The sequence below is a fragment of the Rhinoderma darwinii genome, chromosome 11 (assembly GCF_050947455.1).
Source record: "Rhinoderma darwinii isolate aRhiDar2 chromosome 11, aRhiDar2.hap1, whole genome shotgun sequence".
Lineage (NCBI taxonomy): Eukaryota > Metazoa > Chordata > Amphibia > Anura > Rhinodermatidae > Rhinoderma > Rhinoderma darwinii.
In genome coordinates this window covers 13,324,889-13,344,061 of record NC_134697.1, presented here as the reverse complement: position 1 = coordinate 13,344,061, position 19,173 = coordinate 13,324,889, and the positions used below count along the sequence as shown (strand labels likewise).

Here is a 19,173-nt window from a genome sequence, read left to right as displayed (position 1 = left end):
AGTGCTGGTTGGTTTAGGTAGTGCCAGGAGATCAGGGAAACGGGCCATTTTGCATGGGCAGTAAGAACTGAATCTTTTGCCTGGGTAACTCCTAGTTAAGCGTTCTGGGTTAGCGTGTAGGTGCTAGAACTTTTGTGCCACCTCTATCCATGATCTCCTTCGCAGGCTATAGCTGTGCAGTGCTGTAGTAAACCTTTGCTTATGTGCTTTTATAAATCCTGGCAACTCATCCATAAGTTCCATCATATTCTGTCTGTCTGCAGGTCCGTGCAATATTAGCTCATTCTGAGGACTACACAGTAGAGCCGATAGATGACCGCGTCCAATGTGTTTGCTTTGGGGAAAGAGCCTCATACTCCTTTACTATGAAAGCCAAATCCGTAGGTAAGATAAAGGGGTATTCCGCTTTGAAGACTTCTTACTTGTTAAAAGGATTAATTTGCAATAAACTGATCAAAGCGACAAAATGCTGGGCCATCAACAATATGCTCTAACCTCAGAGGAAGCCTGGAATTGTGTTCAGATTCTCTGCAGTGCCCCCACAGGGGACATGAAGCATTACAGTGCTCTTTCATATCAATAGGTTGTTTGTGTAATGCAAGACAGGTCCTCCAGAGCGAGAGTTGCTCTTTGTAAACCCCCCCCCCCTTATCTTAATGTTTTCTAATAGGGTAGATTAAAATAGGTTTTCTATACTAGAAACCCCCACTTCAGCTTTAAACATCTCTCAAATATTTAGTTTAAATGTGCATTACTGTCTTGAGTGCTCACAATAATTTTTCAAGCCCATTCGGTCTGATCCAAAGAGTTGTATTTGTGGGCCCTTAATGAGACCATCCCAAAACAACCCCCATCCATGTGTCGTCTTGTGACATATGGCCGGTGTAGAGGGGGGGGGGGGGCAATATGATTGATTTTTTTTCTAAAGGCATTTGAATGGGACGACCCCTTCAAATCTCCTCCTGTGATCTTGGTGTACATAAGAAAAAAAAATTATCACACAATGTTGAAGTCTACTCAATGTCTATGCTTCCACTTTGCAGGTGTGGTGATAGTCCGAATAACAGGTGAAACTGTTCATATTGGAGATACATGCGAAGGTGCCCCTGACCCCAATGTGCCCTCTCGTAAAGATACCATCATACGATCCATCATTGTAGAGGTATTTTCCTTTCTGAAGCCTAATAGAAGTGAAAACTACATTAAACGTTATGACGGTAGAAATTCTATTAAAAAGGAATGACTGTAGACAAAATCCTAATACAGGTGGAGTGCACGGTTTGGCATTTGGGTTGATTAACCTGTATTTGCTGGGAAATATGTAGGGGCCCCCTCTACCCATTTTTTGGGGGGGGGGAAATCTAAGTAGGACAAGCTGAGATTGAGATTTACATGATACGACTGGTCAGAGAAGCGAAAAAGTAGCACAGGCGGAAAGTGAAGCTCCTGGGCCCCAACGCAAAATCTGCAACGGGCCCACAACGTGCCATTTGTGACGCTGGTGTTATATGTGGTAGAGGGACCTTTGGGCTCCCTCTGACACCAGGGCCAGGTACTTCTTGGCACCCCCAGTAGGTATGCCTTTTTTTTTTTTTTTTCCCCAGTTGAACTGATACATCAGATGTGAGAGTCTGGCTGCTAGAGATACAATGTCTACAGCCTTCTGCTTAACTCTCTTATATACAATCTGTCTGTAGTAACCAGTCTGTCTCAGATTACACAGCTTCCAACTCAACAGTGAATCCATACTGAGCAGGAAGTGATCCTCCATAGCTCTGAGGAGATGTTATCCTCTTTGTATTTCAGCCATAATAAGACTTTGGACAACCCATTTAAGGGGTTCTGTCAGGTCTCCAATCTGAAGGCACCATTGAAAAGAGGGTAAAGCGCTGAGCTTGGAGATATTAGGTTTTCTATGATTTTGGTATAGTTTTTAGGCTGCACACAATCTGGAGCGATTCTTAAACCTACGTCCACACTAACATTGTATACAGATGTCTCGTGAAAATGGGGGTGGTTGCTTATAGTTATAGACTTCAACATTTTGCATCTTTGTCTCTCGTTTTAAACATATGACCATAAAAAAAATAAATGGTAAATACTACCTGGACTTCTCCTAGAAAGCCTGGTAGTCCTGCTTCCCCAGTCTACTTCTAGGAAAGTCCTGATCTCCCCACACAGTGATTGACCGCTATCCCTATATACTGACCGTTTTCCCTGTATGAATCAATGAATGTGTGTGGGGGGGAGCAGGACTCTCAGGCTTTTTCCGTGTGGACAGGCAGCATGTAAACTTTATATATATATATATATATATATATATATATATATTCTCTAATTTTTTTTATTTATTTTTTTAAATATACAATACTGAATTCAATCATAGAAAATATTTCCCCAAGCCAAGAATCTCCCTATATCGTCCTGTGCTGCCCTCAAAAGGAGATGTGACCAGTCCCCATCAGTGTGAAACTGATATATTTTCTGCAGAATATGGTAACTGGTTGCTTTAACTCTGTTTTTTACCTCTATTTAGCCCGAGGGCATACCCAAAGAAGTAACCAAGAGCACCTTAGTATGCGTAAAAGGTAAGATCATGGGACCAATGCTGAAAGGTAAAACTATGAGCGAGACCGCCAGACAGTGCTATAGAATAAAGAATTAGATATTAGATCATTATTTCAATTCAGGTCTCCTATAAACCATGTCATTAATTAGTTTCAGTATTCTATACTAATTTGTGCCAAATGAGAAACTCCGGTATGCTACATCTGTATGTCCACACTTAACCATGGGGCCCCATAGCAAAACTTGTGTAGGGGAACCACTCAGCAGTGTCTTCAAGATATGGCGAGGTTATGATCCTGGTCACTGCTGCGGGACTTTGGTCTTTCAATGACCTGCATTTTTCTTGATTGCCCCCCTCTGGGTTTTTTTATTCTAACATTGGAGGTGGGTCCCTCAGCTGCTGGGACTCGTAGCCGCTCCTTTGCCTGTTACCCTGATTTATTACGCCCATAAACTTTCATTCTACTTAAAGTATTTACCATGTTCATTTATTTCAGATACAAGTGTAGTGATACCCGTCAACATTTCGCTTCCTGAACAGTGTGTGGAAGATGCAGTAACGGCGAAAGTTACCGTAATAGGTGAGATGCGCTTCGATATACAGTATTAATGTGTTGTCCTTTTACATAATTGGTTTCCTTCAAATGTCTGATCTGTGGATGTTTTAAAAGGGTTAGAAAAAAAAAAGGGACTCTTTGTTTTTCAGAAACGCCACCTCCCTTGCCCATGGGCGATGTCTGGTAGGCAGCTCCCCCCCCCCCCTCCCATTGGCATTTCAACATTGATCTCTGACACACCGAATCCCAGATTATATTGGCTAGAAATATTTTTTTATACTTGATGATGCTACCTGGGAAGTCTTTAGAATTTAGTAGTTTTAACTAAAAAAAATAAAAAAATAAAAAATGCTTCAATTAGAGACAGTCCTACTTGGACAACCACTCTGAAAGAAATCACCACAGCGATCAGGTGATCACTGCGAGTCCAGCTTCTCTAGCTCTGTGCAGCCGCTCATTATTTCCCCAGCAGTGGCCACTATAGGGAAATAGTATCGGCAACCATGTAATACATGGTGACCCCCTAGTTGTCCCATGATATCTGCTTGTCTAATGAAGCGGTCCCATCTGACCTGCATATGCCCTAATTAGCAATATGGGAGGGTTTTTTTCAAATGGGACAACACTTTATTCTTCTCAATTCCACTAAAATTTAAGCCATGCTGAAGGGGCATGGGTGCCATTTCTTCACCACTACTCTACCTATTATAGGCGACATATCTAAATATCTGTAGACCTAGATACCACAACATTAGATGCCAAAAGTGACCATAGATCCTCTGACAATGAAGACAGAGCTTTCCCCACTTGTCTTGGGTGACTCAATGGAGTCAGCGAAAATTCAACTAATTTGATTCAGTCCCCATATCATGAAGGTTCTCTCAGTCCCCTTGGGTATTAGATGTGGAGCACCTGGTGGCCATAATTGGTACTGTAGTTTTAGATGTGTTCATATTACAATTGTTAATATAACTACCAATACATGGTTTGAATAACCTTTTTAGACTTTTTTTTTTTAAAGAAGTGTGAGAATGGTGGGCACATGATTGGACTTTATGGCTTTTCTTTTCATTACATGCCTGCAGATTGGCTTATCTGATTACAGCTTATGAAAGCCAGAGCAGAGAGACTTTACTTAATCCCATGTTGGTTTAGGTCTCTTTTTCATCATAGGATATTGAATCCATATATGTTATACTATATCACTTTTTAAAAAAATCTATTTACCTTGACAGGAGACATATTGGGCCGAGCTTTAGTCAATCCAGAGTCTTTGATCCATGATCCCACAGGATGTGGTGAACAGAATCTGGCCACTTTGATGCCCATAGCTGTGGTTATGGAGTATATGAATATTACCGGTCGCCTGACGGAGGAGATTAAATCCAGAGCCGTGCAGTACATGGGAAATGGTAATAAAGCAATGTGTATTACGAATACAGCTCTTAGGCTCCATACACACGACCATATTTTTCATCAGTTACTGAAAGTAATTATGGACCCATTCATTTCTATTGGCCACGGACACATTTCAGTATTTTTACTGATGGGTGTCAGTGCTGAAAATATTATAAAACCTGTCCTATTGTCAGTAATTACAGCAAGGACTCTCCCATAGTCTATGGGAGCTTCCGTAAATCTGGATGTGCATCCGTATACCGTCAATATTTATGGAAGCATTGCTATGTAACCTTTGTTTTTTTTTTGTTTGTTTTTTTTACGGATCCGTATATACAGATGCAATATAGACCGTGTTTATGGACACTCTTCCGTAAATATGGATACCTACTGATCCGTATTTACGGACAGTATTTCGAGATAGATGAAAATACGGTAGTGTGCATGGCGGCCTTAGACATATTCACTGTCTTAATTGATTTGTAATCCCAATAGTTCCACAACTTCTACAGTCTCTCCATTCATTATGATCTATTATACTGTAACTTATCTAGAGTTGAGCTAATTAACCAGAAACTCCAGTTTGTGGAATTAGCTAAATCTTCCTCCCTTCATTCTAGGTTACAGGAGGCAGCTACGCTACCGAAATTGGGATGGAAGTTTTAGCGCTTTTGGACGGGGACAATCCACTGGAAGTTCATGGTAAGTGCAGAAACCAGAGTCTGTTTTTCACCTTGACGAAAGAACAAACTTTTGCATGGAGTTTTTCTTCTATGTGCGGAAGAGATCCAAAAGTTGTATCCCTAGTGGGGCACTCCAAGCATGTACACCAAGTCCATTCACTTAATCGACTTCCATAAATCTGTCTTGAACTTTTGTTATATACAAGCTTTTGGAGTTTAGATGTTGCATCCTGTTGACTTAGACATACTTTACTTCACATGTAAATCTTAGGCCATGTGGATCTTTGTCCTTTACCCCATCCACTATCCTTTACCGTATGTCTGTGGGTAGAAGGCACAGCTGATATTGGGTCCATGCGCCTAGGAGTCTGTATCTAGTCATAGGTGATGTACATCTAAAAATTCCCAGTTTGCTTCAGTGGTTGGTGTACAGACACCATAGACTGGCACTTCCTGTTTGATTATTATGTCCCAGTCTATACAGTAAAGCTGAAAAGTAGTCCTCTTCTGATTTGAAGATGCAACCGTTGTAACTGCAGCATTAGGTTTTCATGATACCTGGTCAGAATGAAAACTCTGATAAAAAAATATTAAGTAATCGGGTAACGTGCGTGCATGGTTTTTGAAATAGTTACTTTTTATTTTTTTATTTTTTAAATCCTTTTCTTACTTGTCTTGTTTTCTGTTGTATACAGGTTGACTCTCCAGACACTGGCCACCTTTCAGCGTATTAAAGGATACACCTTTGTAGATGACAATACATTTAACCAAGCCTTGGTGTATCTAGAAGGATTGAGGGATAAGACCACAGGGGCATTCAAACCAAAAGGGACTCTGTTTAACAATGCGCTAAAGGTAACCTTCTCGCGTTTTTTGTGTTGGAAGTGTATTTTCCAATTATTATTTTTTTTTATATCTATCGTAAGTGTGATTCCCAATAGTGAGACACCAATTTTAAGCTTTACACACTGCTGGCCTGCAGGAATATCAGGCTTTTTTTTTTTCTCATCTGACATAAAAATCTATTATTGTTACATGCAGGATATACAGAATTTCTGTTGAAGATTAATCTCCCTTCATCATATATCTCTATACATTGTATATCTCATGCTATTTGTCTTACTCTTGTATGATACAGGGCGGTGCTGAAGATGATCTCAGCTTTACAGCGATGATGGTGGTTACTCTGCTCCAGTCCACTTATGCGGCCACTGTAAGTTATTACATTTACCCCTTTTACACGGATCTTTCTGTGGGATTGTACGGGTGGGCAGCATGGGGGCACAGTGGTTTACTGCGATGCAGTTCTGGAACCACGAGTTCTGATCCCATAAGCACCAAGTCTGCAATGACCACATATGTTCGTTTCATGTTCACACTTACAGTAAAAACTGGTCAGTTACCATAAAATTTATCCTAATAGACAAGCACCGGATTGGGGGGGGGGGGGGGTATGCCAAGGACAAAAGACATTTGCGCAGAAACCACCACTGTGCCACCTTCACCATTCTCCTTAAATTTCCTTCAGAGTGGCTCGTTGTAATCTGACATCTTGGCACTTGTATTATTTGGGTGCTGTGTAGCAGTATGATGATGGCGGCGCTATATGCCACTTGTTGTATGACGTCACTATATGTAATGTATGATGGCACTATGCTACTTGTAGTAGTTGAGCACTATATAGCAGAAGTATGATGGCACTGTCACTAGTAGTTGGGCACTGTATAGCAGAATTACGATGGCACTGTCACTTATAGTGCTGTAATAATGCTGCTATACATTGATGCACTATTACGTCACTTGTAGTAGTGTGGCACTGTATGGCTGTATTCTAGCACTATGTCACTGGTACATGGTATTATGGGTGCGTCTTAAGTTTGTGCTCTGACCTATTGTCTAATGATTGTATTACACAGTTGTAGCTTCGTCTAGATCCTAACACTGAATCTTGTTTTATGTTAAGCCCACGCTGCTCCGAGAAGCCATGTATTACCTGGATGCCGCCTCTCGGAGAGAACAAACTGTCTACAATGTGGCTTTGCTGTTCTATGCCTTCCGGGTGGCTGGGAATGAGGAGCGCAGTACTGCTATGTTTAACAAGCTGAGCGGACTGGAGCGTGCGCAAGGTACAGTCTTCTTAAAACGTATAAACTGGCTGAGAATTTTGGACTTGCAACGTTCCCATTTACCATGAACTTCTTCAATTGGAATAAGCACCAGACTGTTGGGTTCTGGATTAAAAGGGTTCTCTGCTTTAGACAATCCCTACTTTGTCTACTGACAATAAGATGACCACAATGTGTCTCCCTGCTGGGACTCCCAGTGATCAACTAATCTGAACACTTCCTACAAGATTTCCCAACAATTTCACTACAGCGCCACCACAGGAGATATAAAGTATTACAGTGCCCATTCAAATCGATGGTTTGTGTAATACAGGACAGGTCCTCGCGAGCGACTTTCTAACCATTCTCAACTCTGGCCAAGAGATGAGGATCCTAAACAGGGGACCCTTCTATTAACTCAGAATTCAATGGTAAGGTGTATGACTATGGGTTTTCTGAACTGGTCAGCCCCTTTAAAAAAAAAAAAAAAAAATTGTATTAAATATTAGATTGTTCGGAATAAAAAAATTACTGCTTTCTGCCAAAATAAAGTCCCACAATTGTCCACAGGTTGTGTGGTATTGCAGCTCAGTCCTAATTTAAATGGAGAGAATCTGTGAAACCACACAACCCATGGTCCGGTATGGCGCAGTTTCCAGAAAGCGGCCATATATTTATCCCCCTCAAACCCTTTAACTTTTTAGCCCACTATAAACGTAAGGACCACTTTTGCGATATGACTTTCTACTAGGGCTCCTTGATTCTTAGTACATTCTGTAGATGGCGCACAGATGTAGGGGAGTTCACTTTGTTAGGTGTGGCAGCTTCGAGTTTCTGGCACAGGTCGCTGTAATATCAGGTGAATCCACCAAAAAAAAGCAAAAACAATGCAGCGCCAAGCGGAACAAAAGACTCCAATCTTCTACATCTGTACTATCCTGATGTCAGTTGGTTGCTCGCATTTCGTACACTGAAGGTTTCACTATGGCAATTATCTATAGTATACTAGTGATTTAGTAACTAAATGTATGTTCCACATATTAAACATGCAAATGTTCCTGTCTTTGTAATACCTTCCAGACGGCACCATTCACTGGGAACGTTCTATCAAACCAAGCACGCCAACATCCTTTATATTCTCTCCACGTGCTGCATCCGCAGAGATAGAGATCACTGCCTATGTACTGCTGGCCTTAACCTCAGGACCATCCCCACCCTTGGCGGACCTAAGCTACATGTCTCAGATTGCTCTCTGGTTGTCGCAGCAGCAGGACGCCTATGGATCATACAGCACTACAGCGGTAATGGAATGGCTTGAGAAGGGATGAAATTAGTCTTTGAATGTGGTTGTAAATTTATATACTAATTTTGCTAGCAGCTGTTTCTAGTATCATGCCATCTAACTTTCTTTTGAGACCCGTGATAAAGATTAATTAAAGTGAATCTATATTTGTCAATTTTGAGTCAAATTCTGCACTGAATAAATTCCCCAAATCGGTTTCTGAACCAGAGTGCCAAATCCCCTGCATATACAGAGTTCTAAAAGCTAAATAGAAACTCATCTGGCCAAAAAACTGCAGTTGACATCTCCGTTAGATTACAGACGCCTCACAGATTCTGACGGTCTTTATTTTTTTTTTTCTTCTAGCCCCCACCATTCCTGAGATATCGGGGCCGTTCGTTCTGGTGTCTGATATGCAAATGAGGCCTTTGACTGTCAAGTAGGTGGGTAACACCTGTCACTTGATAAGGGGTAACCACCCACTCAGTCAAAGGCCTCATTTGCATATCAGAGTGGGTGGTTACCGCTTATCAAGTGACAGGTGTTACCCACCTACTTGACAGTCAAAGGCCTCATTTGCATATCAGAAACCAGACCAAACGGCCCCGATATTTCGAACGGTGGGGGCTAGAAGAAATCTCAAAAAAATACATACTGGTATAAAGTACAAGCCAAGAAGTGGTGTAACGTGTCTAGCAAAATGCGCCAAATTTATTATGCAGTTTCTGCCTGTCTGGCCTGGCTTTACCCGTTTGAGTCTTTTAAAGGGCTTGTCCTGTCCCTAAAAAAAAAAAAAAAAAAAAACAATTATGGCTTCTCTTTAGGATAGGCCATCAATATCTGATGGGTTGGTCTGACTCCCGGAAACCCCCACTAATCAACTGTTCTGAAGGGGCTGGGGTGATTGTAAGAGCACTGCTTACCCTTAATTTCCTTCACTACTCACTGAACCACTGCCACAAGTGTCAGGAATTCACAGTATTACAGCCTTCTGCCATCGAACTGTCGGTCAGACCTGACTGACAAGATATTGATGCCCTGTCCTGAGGATGGGCCATTTTTTTATTTAAGGGCCTAGATAAGCCCTTTAAGACCGAATTAATAAGTCTGCTCCGCTGTGTATATGATAGACATGAATAAAATTGCAAATATTATGCAATCTTTAACCCAATGCTGAGGACTTCAGAGCACTGCATTGTTCTGATGACTCTCTCGCTCTTGATAATCCGTAATTTGTTTTCCTCAGGACACTGTGGTCGCTCTACAAGCCTTGTGTGGTTACGGCGCATTGGTGTACCAAAGAGATGCCAGTAATGTTGTTGAAGTCAAATATGGAGACGAAGTGGTCAAAGAATTCAACCTCGACTCTGGAAACAGAAACTTGCTGCAGACCCATCCTCTGCCCCATGTACCTGGAAACTATGGCATGACCGTCAGTGGGAATGGTTGCGTCCTGCTGCAGGTATTATACAGTTATTCATTATATACCATAGATCATGCATGATAATATAGCCCAACTCTCAGATGTCATAGCTCGATCCTCCTGTTGGTCAATGACAAAAAATTGTCTCCCGGAAATTTTGCTGACTGCTTACCCTTGGCTTGACGTGAGTGGAGATATTCATACTTGTGTTCCATGGATGCAACATCCTAATGAAACGATGATGGTTCCACCTACAGTAAAAATAAATGGAGCCGAATTTCTTGAGCTCAAGGTTATATCCACAAATTAGAGAAGCATTCAGCTCAACTTTTGGATTATTTTTAAAAGTTTTTGGTACCGCAGGTGATGGGAGGTGACTTATTTGTAATCTTCCTTACTACTTGCAAATATACAGGAAATATTTCATCTTGGGCAGTTTCATTTGGCGGCCATAATAGTGGTTCATTGGTTAGCAGTGTCACATTTTAACATGAGGGTCCTAGACATCCCCCTCGGCAAGCATGGAATCATGGAGTGTCCTCTTGGTTCTCCAGTTTCCTCTTACAATCCCAAGAGCAATGTAAATAAATTTTCCCTAGTGCAGATGCTTCGATAAGGCTGGGTTCACACGACCTATTTTCAGACGTAAACGAGGCGTATTATGCCTCGTTTTATGTCTGAAAATACGGCTACAATACGTCGGCAAACATCTGCCCATTCATTTGAATGGGTTTGCCGATGTACTGTGCAGACAACCTGTAAAAATACAGCCTCGTCAAAAGTGCAGGACACTTCTTTCAGGCGTAATTTGAGCCGTTCTTCATTGAAGTCAATGAAGCACAGCTCAAAATTTACGGCTGTCAGAGAAGCCTCACAAAATGCGAGGAGGAGTATTTACGTCAAACGAGGCAGCTGGTTTCTCCTGAAAACAGTGTCTTTTCAGACGTAAAAGCTTGCTACTGTGTGCACATACCCTTAGAGTTAGGTTTTCAGACCCGCTCATGTATGGAAGGACATTCTGTGTGCAGTGTTGCAGAATGTTAGGGCTAAATAAATTATGCCACATTGTGAAGTTGTCCCACATGCATTGGGGGACAATAAATGAGGTGGATTTATTGATCAATTTGCCAAATAAAATTAATGGATAAACTAAGAACATTCACTATTGACGCTTTTGTCCAAGCGATCAACTAAACCATGAGGCCTAAGGTTCTCTTCACAGCAGGCTTTACCGCCTTAACGGTATGGCAGCTGGCCAACAGGACACAGGTCAAAGTCTATAGTTCGTATAGGTGAACCTGTGGTAGCTACAGACAGTAGCAAGACAGGCTCGGATGGGACTAGGCAGCAGGCAGGCACCAGGCGTGGTGAAGCAGGGCAGGCGAGGTACTCGGCACAGCACGACTCCAACTGAATATGGCACTTGGGCCAGGATAACACGGGATACATGTAGTGGGAACTGGCGACACTTTGGGGACCATTTGCAGAGACAAACTTGGGTAATGATGACAATGCTCTAGAAATGCAGGGAGGGGCAGAGCCCTTCTTATAGTCCAGGGTGATATGGGAGCAATCTGCTCAATCTCACACATTTGTACGCTCTGGCTCCTTAAGGCTGGACTGAGCTTGCGAGCGCACCCTAGTGGTCACTGCGGAACAGAACAGCCACATGTGAAGACATCTCTGGAGAGAAGGGGGTCAACAGGATGGGAGGAGTTCACGGACGTTAGACTGTATAGACATATGGGGATATACATCACCCATAGGACCCGGCAGTGGAAAAACAAACTATGTGAGAATCATTTTTCTAATGTATGCCATTGCATGGAACAACTTAGTCTACTATGCTAGTTCATACAGCAGAAAAACAGGCCTACCAGTCCGGCCTGTACCAAAAAAGGCACTTATGGCATTTGTCGTGTGAATAAGCCTTTGGATACGTCTTGCGTATGTGCCCAGTTTTCCCGGTGCGTATGCTGAATGTAGGTCATTGCAGATGGAATATAAACTACATCTCTGCATGATCACCCATCCTGCTCAATAATTCATAATCCAACTTCATACAGAGGATCTAAGCAAATGGAGCATCCATCACAGGACCTTCTTGCAGAATGTTCCCTTGGCCGCATCACCTAAACTAAGTCCAAACAAAATTCTTAAGTTTTGTGTTCTATAAAAAAAACAAACAAAAAAAAACCCAATGTAATGTGCTGCTTCTGACCATGTCTCCCTGCAGACTACTGTGAACTTCCACATCCCTGTGAACGAGGAAGACTCTGCTTTCCTTATCTCGGTTCATACACCCTCGGAGAGCTGTGTGGATGGCGTGGCCTATACCTTCCCTGTGACCCTCAATGTCAGGTAAGCAACATTAGGTGATTTATAAACTTCCGGCCTGTAAGATCTCAGCATGTGATTATACTAATGTAATGTAAGCCCTTACGTTAGAAATACAGGTTTTGCTCTATAGTTTCCAAATCCGAGAAAATGAAGTCTATGATGAAGGATTCTAAAAATGTCCTTTTAAGTTTTCCAAGGCCTCATTTTTAGTTTTATTTAATAAAAATAAATAAAACTAGATCAGGTAAAGCTTTACAGGCAGCTTACTGGCACTAGTCGAAGATCTGTTATTTAGATATAGAAAAGGGCACAGGGGAAAAGTTTTTACTTTTATTTGTGGCAGACCATTCTGAGCAACGTGGGTCCAATATTTTGTGTTACTATTCGGTCACTGGTCTACGTGCGACCTAATTTTTCAAGTCTGTCTTCCTCTATCTGCAGTTATAATGGCCTGCGTAATAACTCCAACATGGCTTTAATACAACTAGAGCCGCCATCTGGATACACCGTGGAATACCAGTCTCTACAGCAGGTAACCATTGACTGTGCATGATACTTCCAATCTGCTCAATACAGATTTAGCAGAGCTGAAGTTGCAATCTGGCTCAACTTATCATGCGTGACCTGTTGCCCAGCGAAGACGTAGGTCAAATTCAGCTCTCCTACAACTAGATCTATATTTATATTACTAGAAGGCATCAATGGATGCCAGGAAGGAGGCTGCAGTCTGGATATCATAGATTCTCATATGTCATTACGGAAAGCGTCCAGCAGAGGTCTCTACTAACATATACCGGATGCCATAAAGCAGATGCAATAGAATCTCACAATGAGAATCGCTGAAATTGAGAGCTGCAATGTAATTGGTTGCTATTATAATTCCTCTTTTTGTTTCCAGTAATTTTTATAAACTGCTATTCTGTGTTTATGGGGACAGCACAATCCCGCTCACGGTGTCGCAGTGTTATTAGGCCCTGTTCACAAGGAAACCACATCTGAAAACGCTCCAAAAAACTTCTGAAAACGAGGCTTTTTTTTCCCCACAAGGAGTAAAACTGGCTCACGGGGGGAAAAAAGCATCATGACGTATCTTCGGTTGTTTATGTCTCTGCCACATTTTTCGCAGCAAAAGGAGGTTAAATGGCGTGCAGGCAGATCAAACTCTGCCTCAAGAATTCCAGAAGGAATTTTGAGGCAGAATTTTCTGGCTGCAAAAAAACTCAGTGTGAACAGGGCCGTACAGTACTTGTTGTCCTTGGTTAAATACCAACCCAGGACCCATCTACATGCAGTTCGAGGGTATGTTCACACAGAGGGATTTTGCAGGCTGAATGCGCCTCCCATTCATTTCAATGAGTCAGACTCCGGTTCTGTGCTCCTATATATTGGCCCATTTATGTGTTTCGAGAGGGAAATCCATCCCTGTCCCCGATGGAGCTCATGAACTTATGTGAGTGACAATCTCTGTACATCGCTGTGAATATGTTGGTGCTACATAAGCAACAGGATATAAATAGATAAATTTTGTATCCAACGTGAGACTTGATACTTTTGTGCATTTACAAATTTATTTTTTTTGTGTTCGTTTTTTATTTCTTTATTTTTCTTATAGCTGAGAAGCAAAGTGCCCAAAGTGGAACAGAAGAACAATCGCCTCATCATTTATCTGGACAGTGTGAGTTATCTTCACTATATATATATATATATTCTTTTATATAGCTTTTTGTATAATGAAAAGTTACAAAGAAAATATTTGAAAACAGTGTAACTGTCACGAGTTGCTGTCATTCAATAGGAACTTTTATTTACGAACGGTATAAAAATAAGCTGGTCATGTGACTCACACAGGTGCACAGTTCGTTACAAGTCACAGCTCGGATAACTAACTGGTCATGGGATGGATACACAGGTGCACGGCTCGTGACAAGTCACAGCTCTGTGTCCATCACATGACCAGTCAGACATTACTGAGTGGCTTCTTATGGCGCTTAGCGAAGGGTTACTGAGCAGGTGACTCATCTATCACTTCCATATGCCCTAATATGTGGTTAAAAGGGTTGTATGACAGTAGAAAATCGGCTTTTTCCCCAGTACTGTGCCACTCTTGCCCACAGGCTGCGTCAGGTATTGTGACATTGAAGTCAATGGGACTGAGCTATAATACAGCACACAGCTTATGGATGAGGGCGGCACAGTTTCTATTCTGACAAACCCTAAGGCCCCATGCGCACGACCGTATTTTAATCCGTAATGTATCCGTATGTGATCCGTATATATGGATCCGTTAAAAAAAAAAAAAAGAGGCTGCAAATGTCAAACAGGTTGCATAGCAACGCTTCTGTAAATAGACTGTATACGGATGCACATTGATAGCCGTCCATATTTATGGAAACTCCCATAGGCTTTTATGGGAGTCCGTGCCATAATTACGGACAAGAATAGGACAGGCTCTATGGTATTTCAGCACAGACACCCATCAGTAAAAATACTGAAAGGTGTCCGTGGCCAATAGAAATGAATGGGTCCGTAATTACTGATGAAGAAAAGCTGTGTGCCTGAGGCCTTACATCTGAGTGAATAGCGGCAACGATGGCTCTGGGTTAGGAAGGATGGGAGTAAATACAGGCATAAAATACACTTAAAGGGTAACTAAACTTTTGAAAGACTTCTGCCATAAGTTTTCATCAGTGGGGGTCCGAGCCCTGAGACCCCCTACTACCGATCGATGAAACAAAAGCAGAAACTAAGCGGCTCAGTGCTCACCCATGTGAGTGATTGGCTTTTCTCGGAGAGTCGAGCAGTTTGTGTACGGGCCCATGGACTTTGTACCATTACATCAGCTTCCTGAGAAAAGCCTCTCAACCCAAGCGCTCCTGCCGCTGCGTTTCAGCAATTTGATGGGGGGGGGGGGGGGGGTCTCGGTGCTCGGACACCCACCGATCAAAACTTCTGACATGTTAGAGTTTTTCCGAAAGTTTTAGTTACCCTTTTAAAGTCAAACTAAATCTCCATTTAAAAATAAAGCCTGGAGCTGATTAACGCTCTGTATACCGAACTGACGCTCCTCTTCCTTTTGGTGACAGGTCTCCGAAGATACAATCTCCTTGGATTTGAAATTTAAGATGGGTACAAGGGTGCAGAACTTCCAACCAAAATATGTTTTAGTCTGGGACTACTATGAGAAAGGTAAGAATCTCACCCCCCCCCCCTGAATTTCACTTATAGATGCCCATACAGATTCAGGGCCCCCCGACAATCTGACTTGTATTCAAACTGGTCAGTGGGAACACTTTTTGGATTCCAACATTCCTAATCCTTTGTGCCAGGAGATAAGCAGCTGCCAGAATTGTCTGGGCGCAGCTTCGCTCTTCACATTAAAATGAACAATCACTCAGCAGGAATGGTTATTGTGGAGATGGTGGTCAGTAGGAAGATTTCATGAAGGTGATAGAGATCAACACTCTGCACTTTATCTAGACGACCGTTTCTGCCATCGTTACTTTATTAACTTGTTGCAACAATGTTTTTTTGTTTAACCAGTTCCTGACCTGAAGTCCCCCCCCCCCCCCCCCCCCCATCCTGACCGGGCAGTTTCAATCTTCAGCCATTTGCCAATTTCTTAACAAATTACTGTTCAATTCCTCAGCCAACCTCCATGTATTTGGGTTCTGTTTTTTTTTTGTTTTTTTTTTTATCCAAACATATAGGGCTTTGATGTAGCATAATAAAAAAAATATATATTTTTTAGAAGCTGAGAATATTTTGTAATTCATAGGATAGTAAAATTATAAAACAAAGTTATTTTGGTAGATGTTCCAGTAGAAAACCTACACCGCGGACAGAGGCATAACTTGAAGCTCCAGAGCCCTAATGCAAAATGTGTAACAAGGCCCCCACCTACCATGTGCCATTTATAATACTGGTGTCTTATGTGGTAGAGGGGATTTTGGACCCTGCAGACATCAGGGCCTAGATACAACTCCTATCTTTTCCACCCCTACAGCTACACCCCTGACAATGGAGCGCACACCTGAGTAGAACATGGGGCTTGTATGTTCGCTGTATTTATATTGGGCCAGCCAAAACTTTTTTCCTCCTAGATGACTATACTCTGTGGGCAAAAGTATCTGAAGGGTCTGTCCATGAAGTATTCACACCAGTCATACTTTCTTGAACACTTATTCATTTGTATATTACTGCTGCCCCTCCATGTTATTCTCCATACCCTATGCCTTACTGCATAGTATCTAGTAGATCTCTCTCTCTCTCTCTCTCTCTCTCTGTGTGAAAAAGGGAGACATGGATGTACTCAAAGACAGGCCATACTTACCAAATGGGCATGTAGACACCAGTTCCCAACAGGATGCAGATAAGCCACAAATGCTACAGAGGGAGAGGGTGCATTACATTGAGCAACCACTCCCCTCAAGAATAGTGGGAGTGGATATCACTGTTCTCACTGCATGCAACCAAAGCTTCAAATGTGCAAAGTGTAGCGTATCTTGCCAGATCATACTATTCGATCAGATGGGCTGACCTGCACACCACACCAGGCACTGGCACACCATGCTCTCCCAGCATTATAAGATCGGGCTGCATCCTAAAAAGTGTACACAGAAAAAGTATCCTTGATAAATTAGGTATTCGTTTATATTTTGGACAAAAGCTCGCAACCCAAGTCAAGGGTGCGCAGTCTTGCGAGTCCCTACACTAGACCTTTTTGTTCCCTACATAAAAGCAATACAAAGATAAAAGGTCATAGATGTACTCAAATCGCAAAAACAGTATATTGTACATGTGCCCTAAATGGCACAATTTTGTTCTAGTTCAGCCCGCTTTCTTCATCATTCCTTGATGGCATCAAAAAACACAAGAGGAATAAGTGGCAGAAATCTGATGTATTCCAATGTATTGGATTTGAATAGTAGATAGAACTTCCTGTGACTACTGTTGCGCAGATGGCTGCGTGTACTAGATTGGTGGTCAGCAGTTTGTTTACAAAAGCCTAAAAAAATTAAATGTAAAAAAAAAAGATGACTAGCAACCACGAGATGAGAAACTCTGGACTTAAATATAAAATCAGTATTACATATACTTTGTAACTGCTAGCCTTTACTGTTAATCTATGAACAGCTGGTATTAAACTTTTTTTTTTCCTTTTGACAGAGGAGAATGGTATAGCGGTTCTGAAACATCCCTGCCATATACAGTGATTTTCTTTTGAAGGTAAGGCCATGTGTAAGATATTCACTGGTTTGTCAGTCTTAAAACAGGAGTGTTCCTTTTATACCCATGATGCAATGCTATGGTGCTTACGAAGTATCCTGAGACATTAATTACATCATCTGCCTCAGACTTAATATTTCAAAGGCTAGTCCTTATAAAGAAAAAAAAGAGCAGATTCCCCCCCTCAACAGCGCTACTCTTGTCTATGGGTTATATACAGCATTCTGATGAATGCAGCTGAACTGCAATACAAGACACCACTATAGAAAAGTCTCCTGGATTGTTTCCAAACAATCTAACTAGAAATAAACTGCAGACTACAGTTAGATCACTGTATGTGATGCAGCTTCAGCATATGTCACTGATGTATCACTAGCATAAGGCAGTGTGTATTCCTAGTTGATGCCGCTTCAACCTGTCTCTTCTGCCTCCTGCTTGTGATTGATTTTCTTAATAGAGTATTCCTAGGAGATGCTGCTCCTCACTGTCTTCTGTGTAAAAACAGTGCTGTGTAGAGTCCAGTCAGATAGCCAGTCAGGGGAGGTTTGATTAGCTGCAGAGTTATAATGTATGGTCTGCACTCCTATTTCTTTAGATAGGGAAGCAATATTCCCTTTTAGCATCACTATATGCAAGGGGGCGGCATACAGAAAAAGGGTGGAGCTGGAGAGGTCTCATCTACTAGGAGAGACTTGATAGGTGATTATGTAACCCTGAAGTTCACAGGTAGTCGGACACACAGGAGAAACTGACTACCTGTCTACACATGAGAACATGGTATATTTTGTTGGTCAGATTGAGATCATGTGACCCATCTGCCCATAGTGAAAGGGCTCAAAATGTATGGCTACAACGAAGCTGGGAAAACAAATATCATGCTAACTCATCAGCAGGGCCATGTGACAACTTTTTTGAAGTTCAATTGTGCGCATTCTCTACCTTCAGATTAAGGACTTTAACACCAGGCAGAATTGCCACTGAAGTAAGACCGACTGGTTGATAGGGACTTTCTGCCTTGACTTATTTGTTCTGTAACTAATTCTTATCTGTTTCTGCACACAGGAGAATATAAAGCATCTTCGTTTCCAGAATTTCAGGCCTATTATGAATTACATGCCGACGGCCATCACCTCCTGTAGACATGTGTAGAACTGTACACCATGTAATTTAACGAACAAATAAATATTTAATGCTTTGAATGTCGAAGTTGTTGGGATTTATTTTTTTCTTCCCCAGAAACTGCTCCACATTTGTCTACAGGTTGTGTTTTAGTATTGCAGATATGGTAATGCAGCATTCAAGTAAATAAGCCAGTCACACACCATGGACAAGAGTGGCACTTTTTCTGGCAGCAAATTATCCCTGTTCAATGTTTGAAATTAGATGAGATGATAAAATAACGGCTTGCAACCAAAATAAAGATTTGTTCCAATAACTAAAATTAAACTGAAGAAATTTAGCAAATATTCTGGTTTAAAAAATCTCCTACCGTCTGTGTCCACGGCTCTTGTGCATACCTGTGTCTCCATGGTTACAGACTACAAATAAACACTGTAGTCTGATCCAGCAGTCAAGCAATATTCCCTTCCAG

General features: G+C 41.8%; 1 protein-coding gene across 1 annotated transcript in view; it reads left to right on the top strand.

Annotated features, from left to right (window-relative positions):
• The window catches only part of LOC142663871 (ovostatin-like), a 44,266-nt gene extending 25,520 nt beyond the window's left edge, over positions 1 to 18,746 (top strand). Inside the window, exons 20-36 of the mRNA XM_075842704.1 lie at positions 264 to 384; positions 1,044 to 1,162; positions 2,537 to 2,588; positions 3,066 to 3,149; positions 4,361 to 4,537; positions 5,144 to 5,225; positions 5,902 to 6,061; positions 6,345 to 6,419; positions 7,170 to 7,332; positions 8,392 to 8,612; positions 9,840 to 10,055; positions 12,253 to 12,377; positions 12,798 to 12,888; positions 13,969 to 14,031; positions 15,440 to 15,542; positions 17,523 to 17,582; positions 18,645 to 18,746. Coding sequence (XP_075698819.1) covers positions 264 to 384; positions 1,044 to 1,162; positions 2,537 to 2,588; positions 3,066 to 3,149; positions 4,361 to 4,537; positions 5,144 to 5,225; positions 5,902 to 6,061; positions 6,345 to 6,419; positions 7,170 to 7,332; positions 8,392 to 8,612; positions 9,840 to 10,055; positions 12,253 to 12,377; positions 12,798 to 12,888; positions 13,969 to 14,031; positions 15,440 to 15,542; positions 17,523 to 17,569 — 1,899 coding nt within the window. The 3' untranslated portion in view covers positions 17,570 to 17,582; positions 18,645 to 18,746. The remainder of the gene's footprint in view (positions 1 to 263; positions 385 to 1,043; positions 1,163 to 2,536; positions 2,589 to 3,065; positions 3,150 to 4,360; positions 4,538 to 5,143; positions 5,226 to 5,901; positions 6,062 to 6,344; positions 6,420 to 7,169; positions 7,333 to 8,391; positions 8,613 to 9,839; positions 10,056 to 12,252; positions 12,378 to 12,797; positions 12,889 to 13,968; positions 14,032 to 15,439; positions 15,543 to 17,522; positions 17,583 to 18,644) is intronic.
• Positions 18,747 to 19,173: the final 427 nt, after the last annotated feature.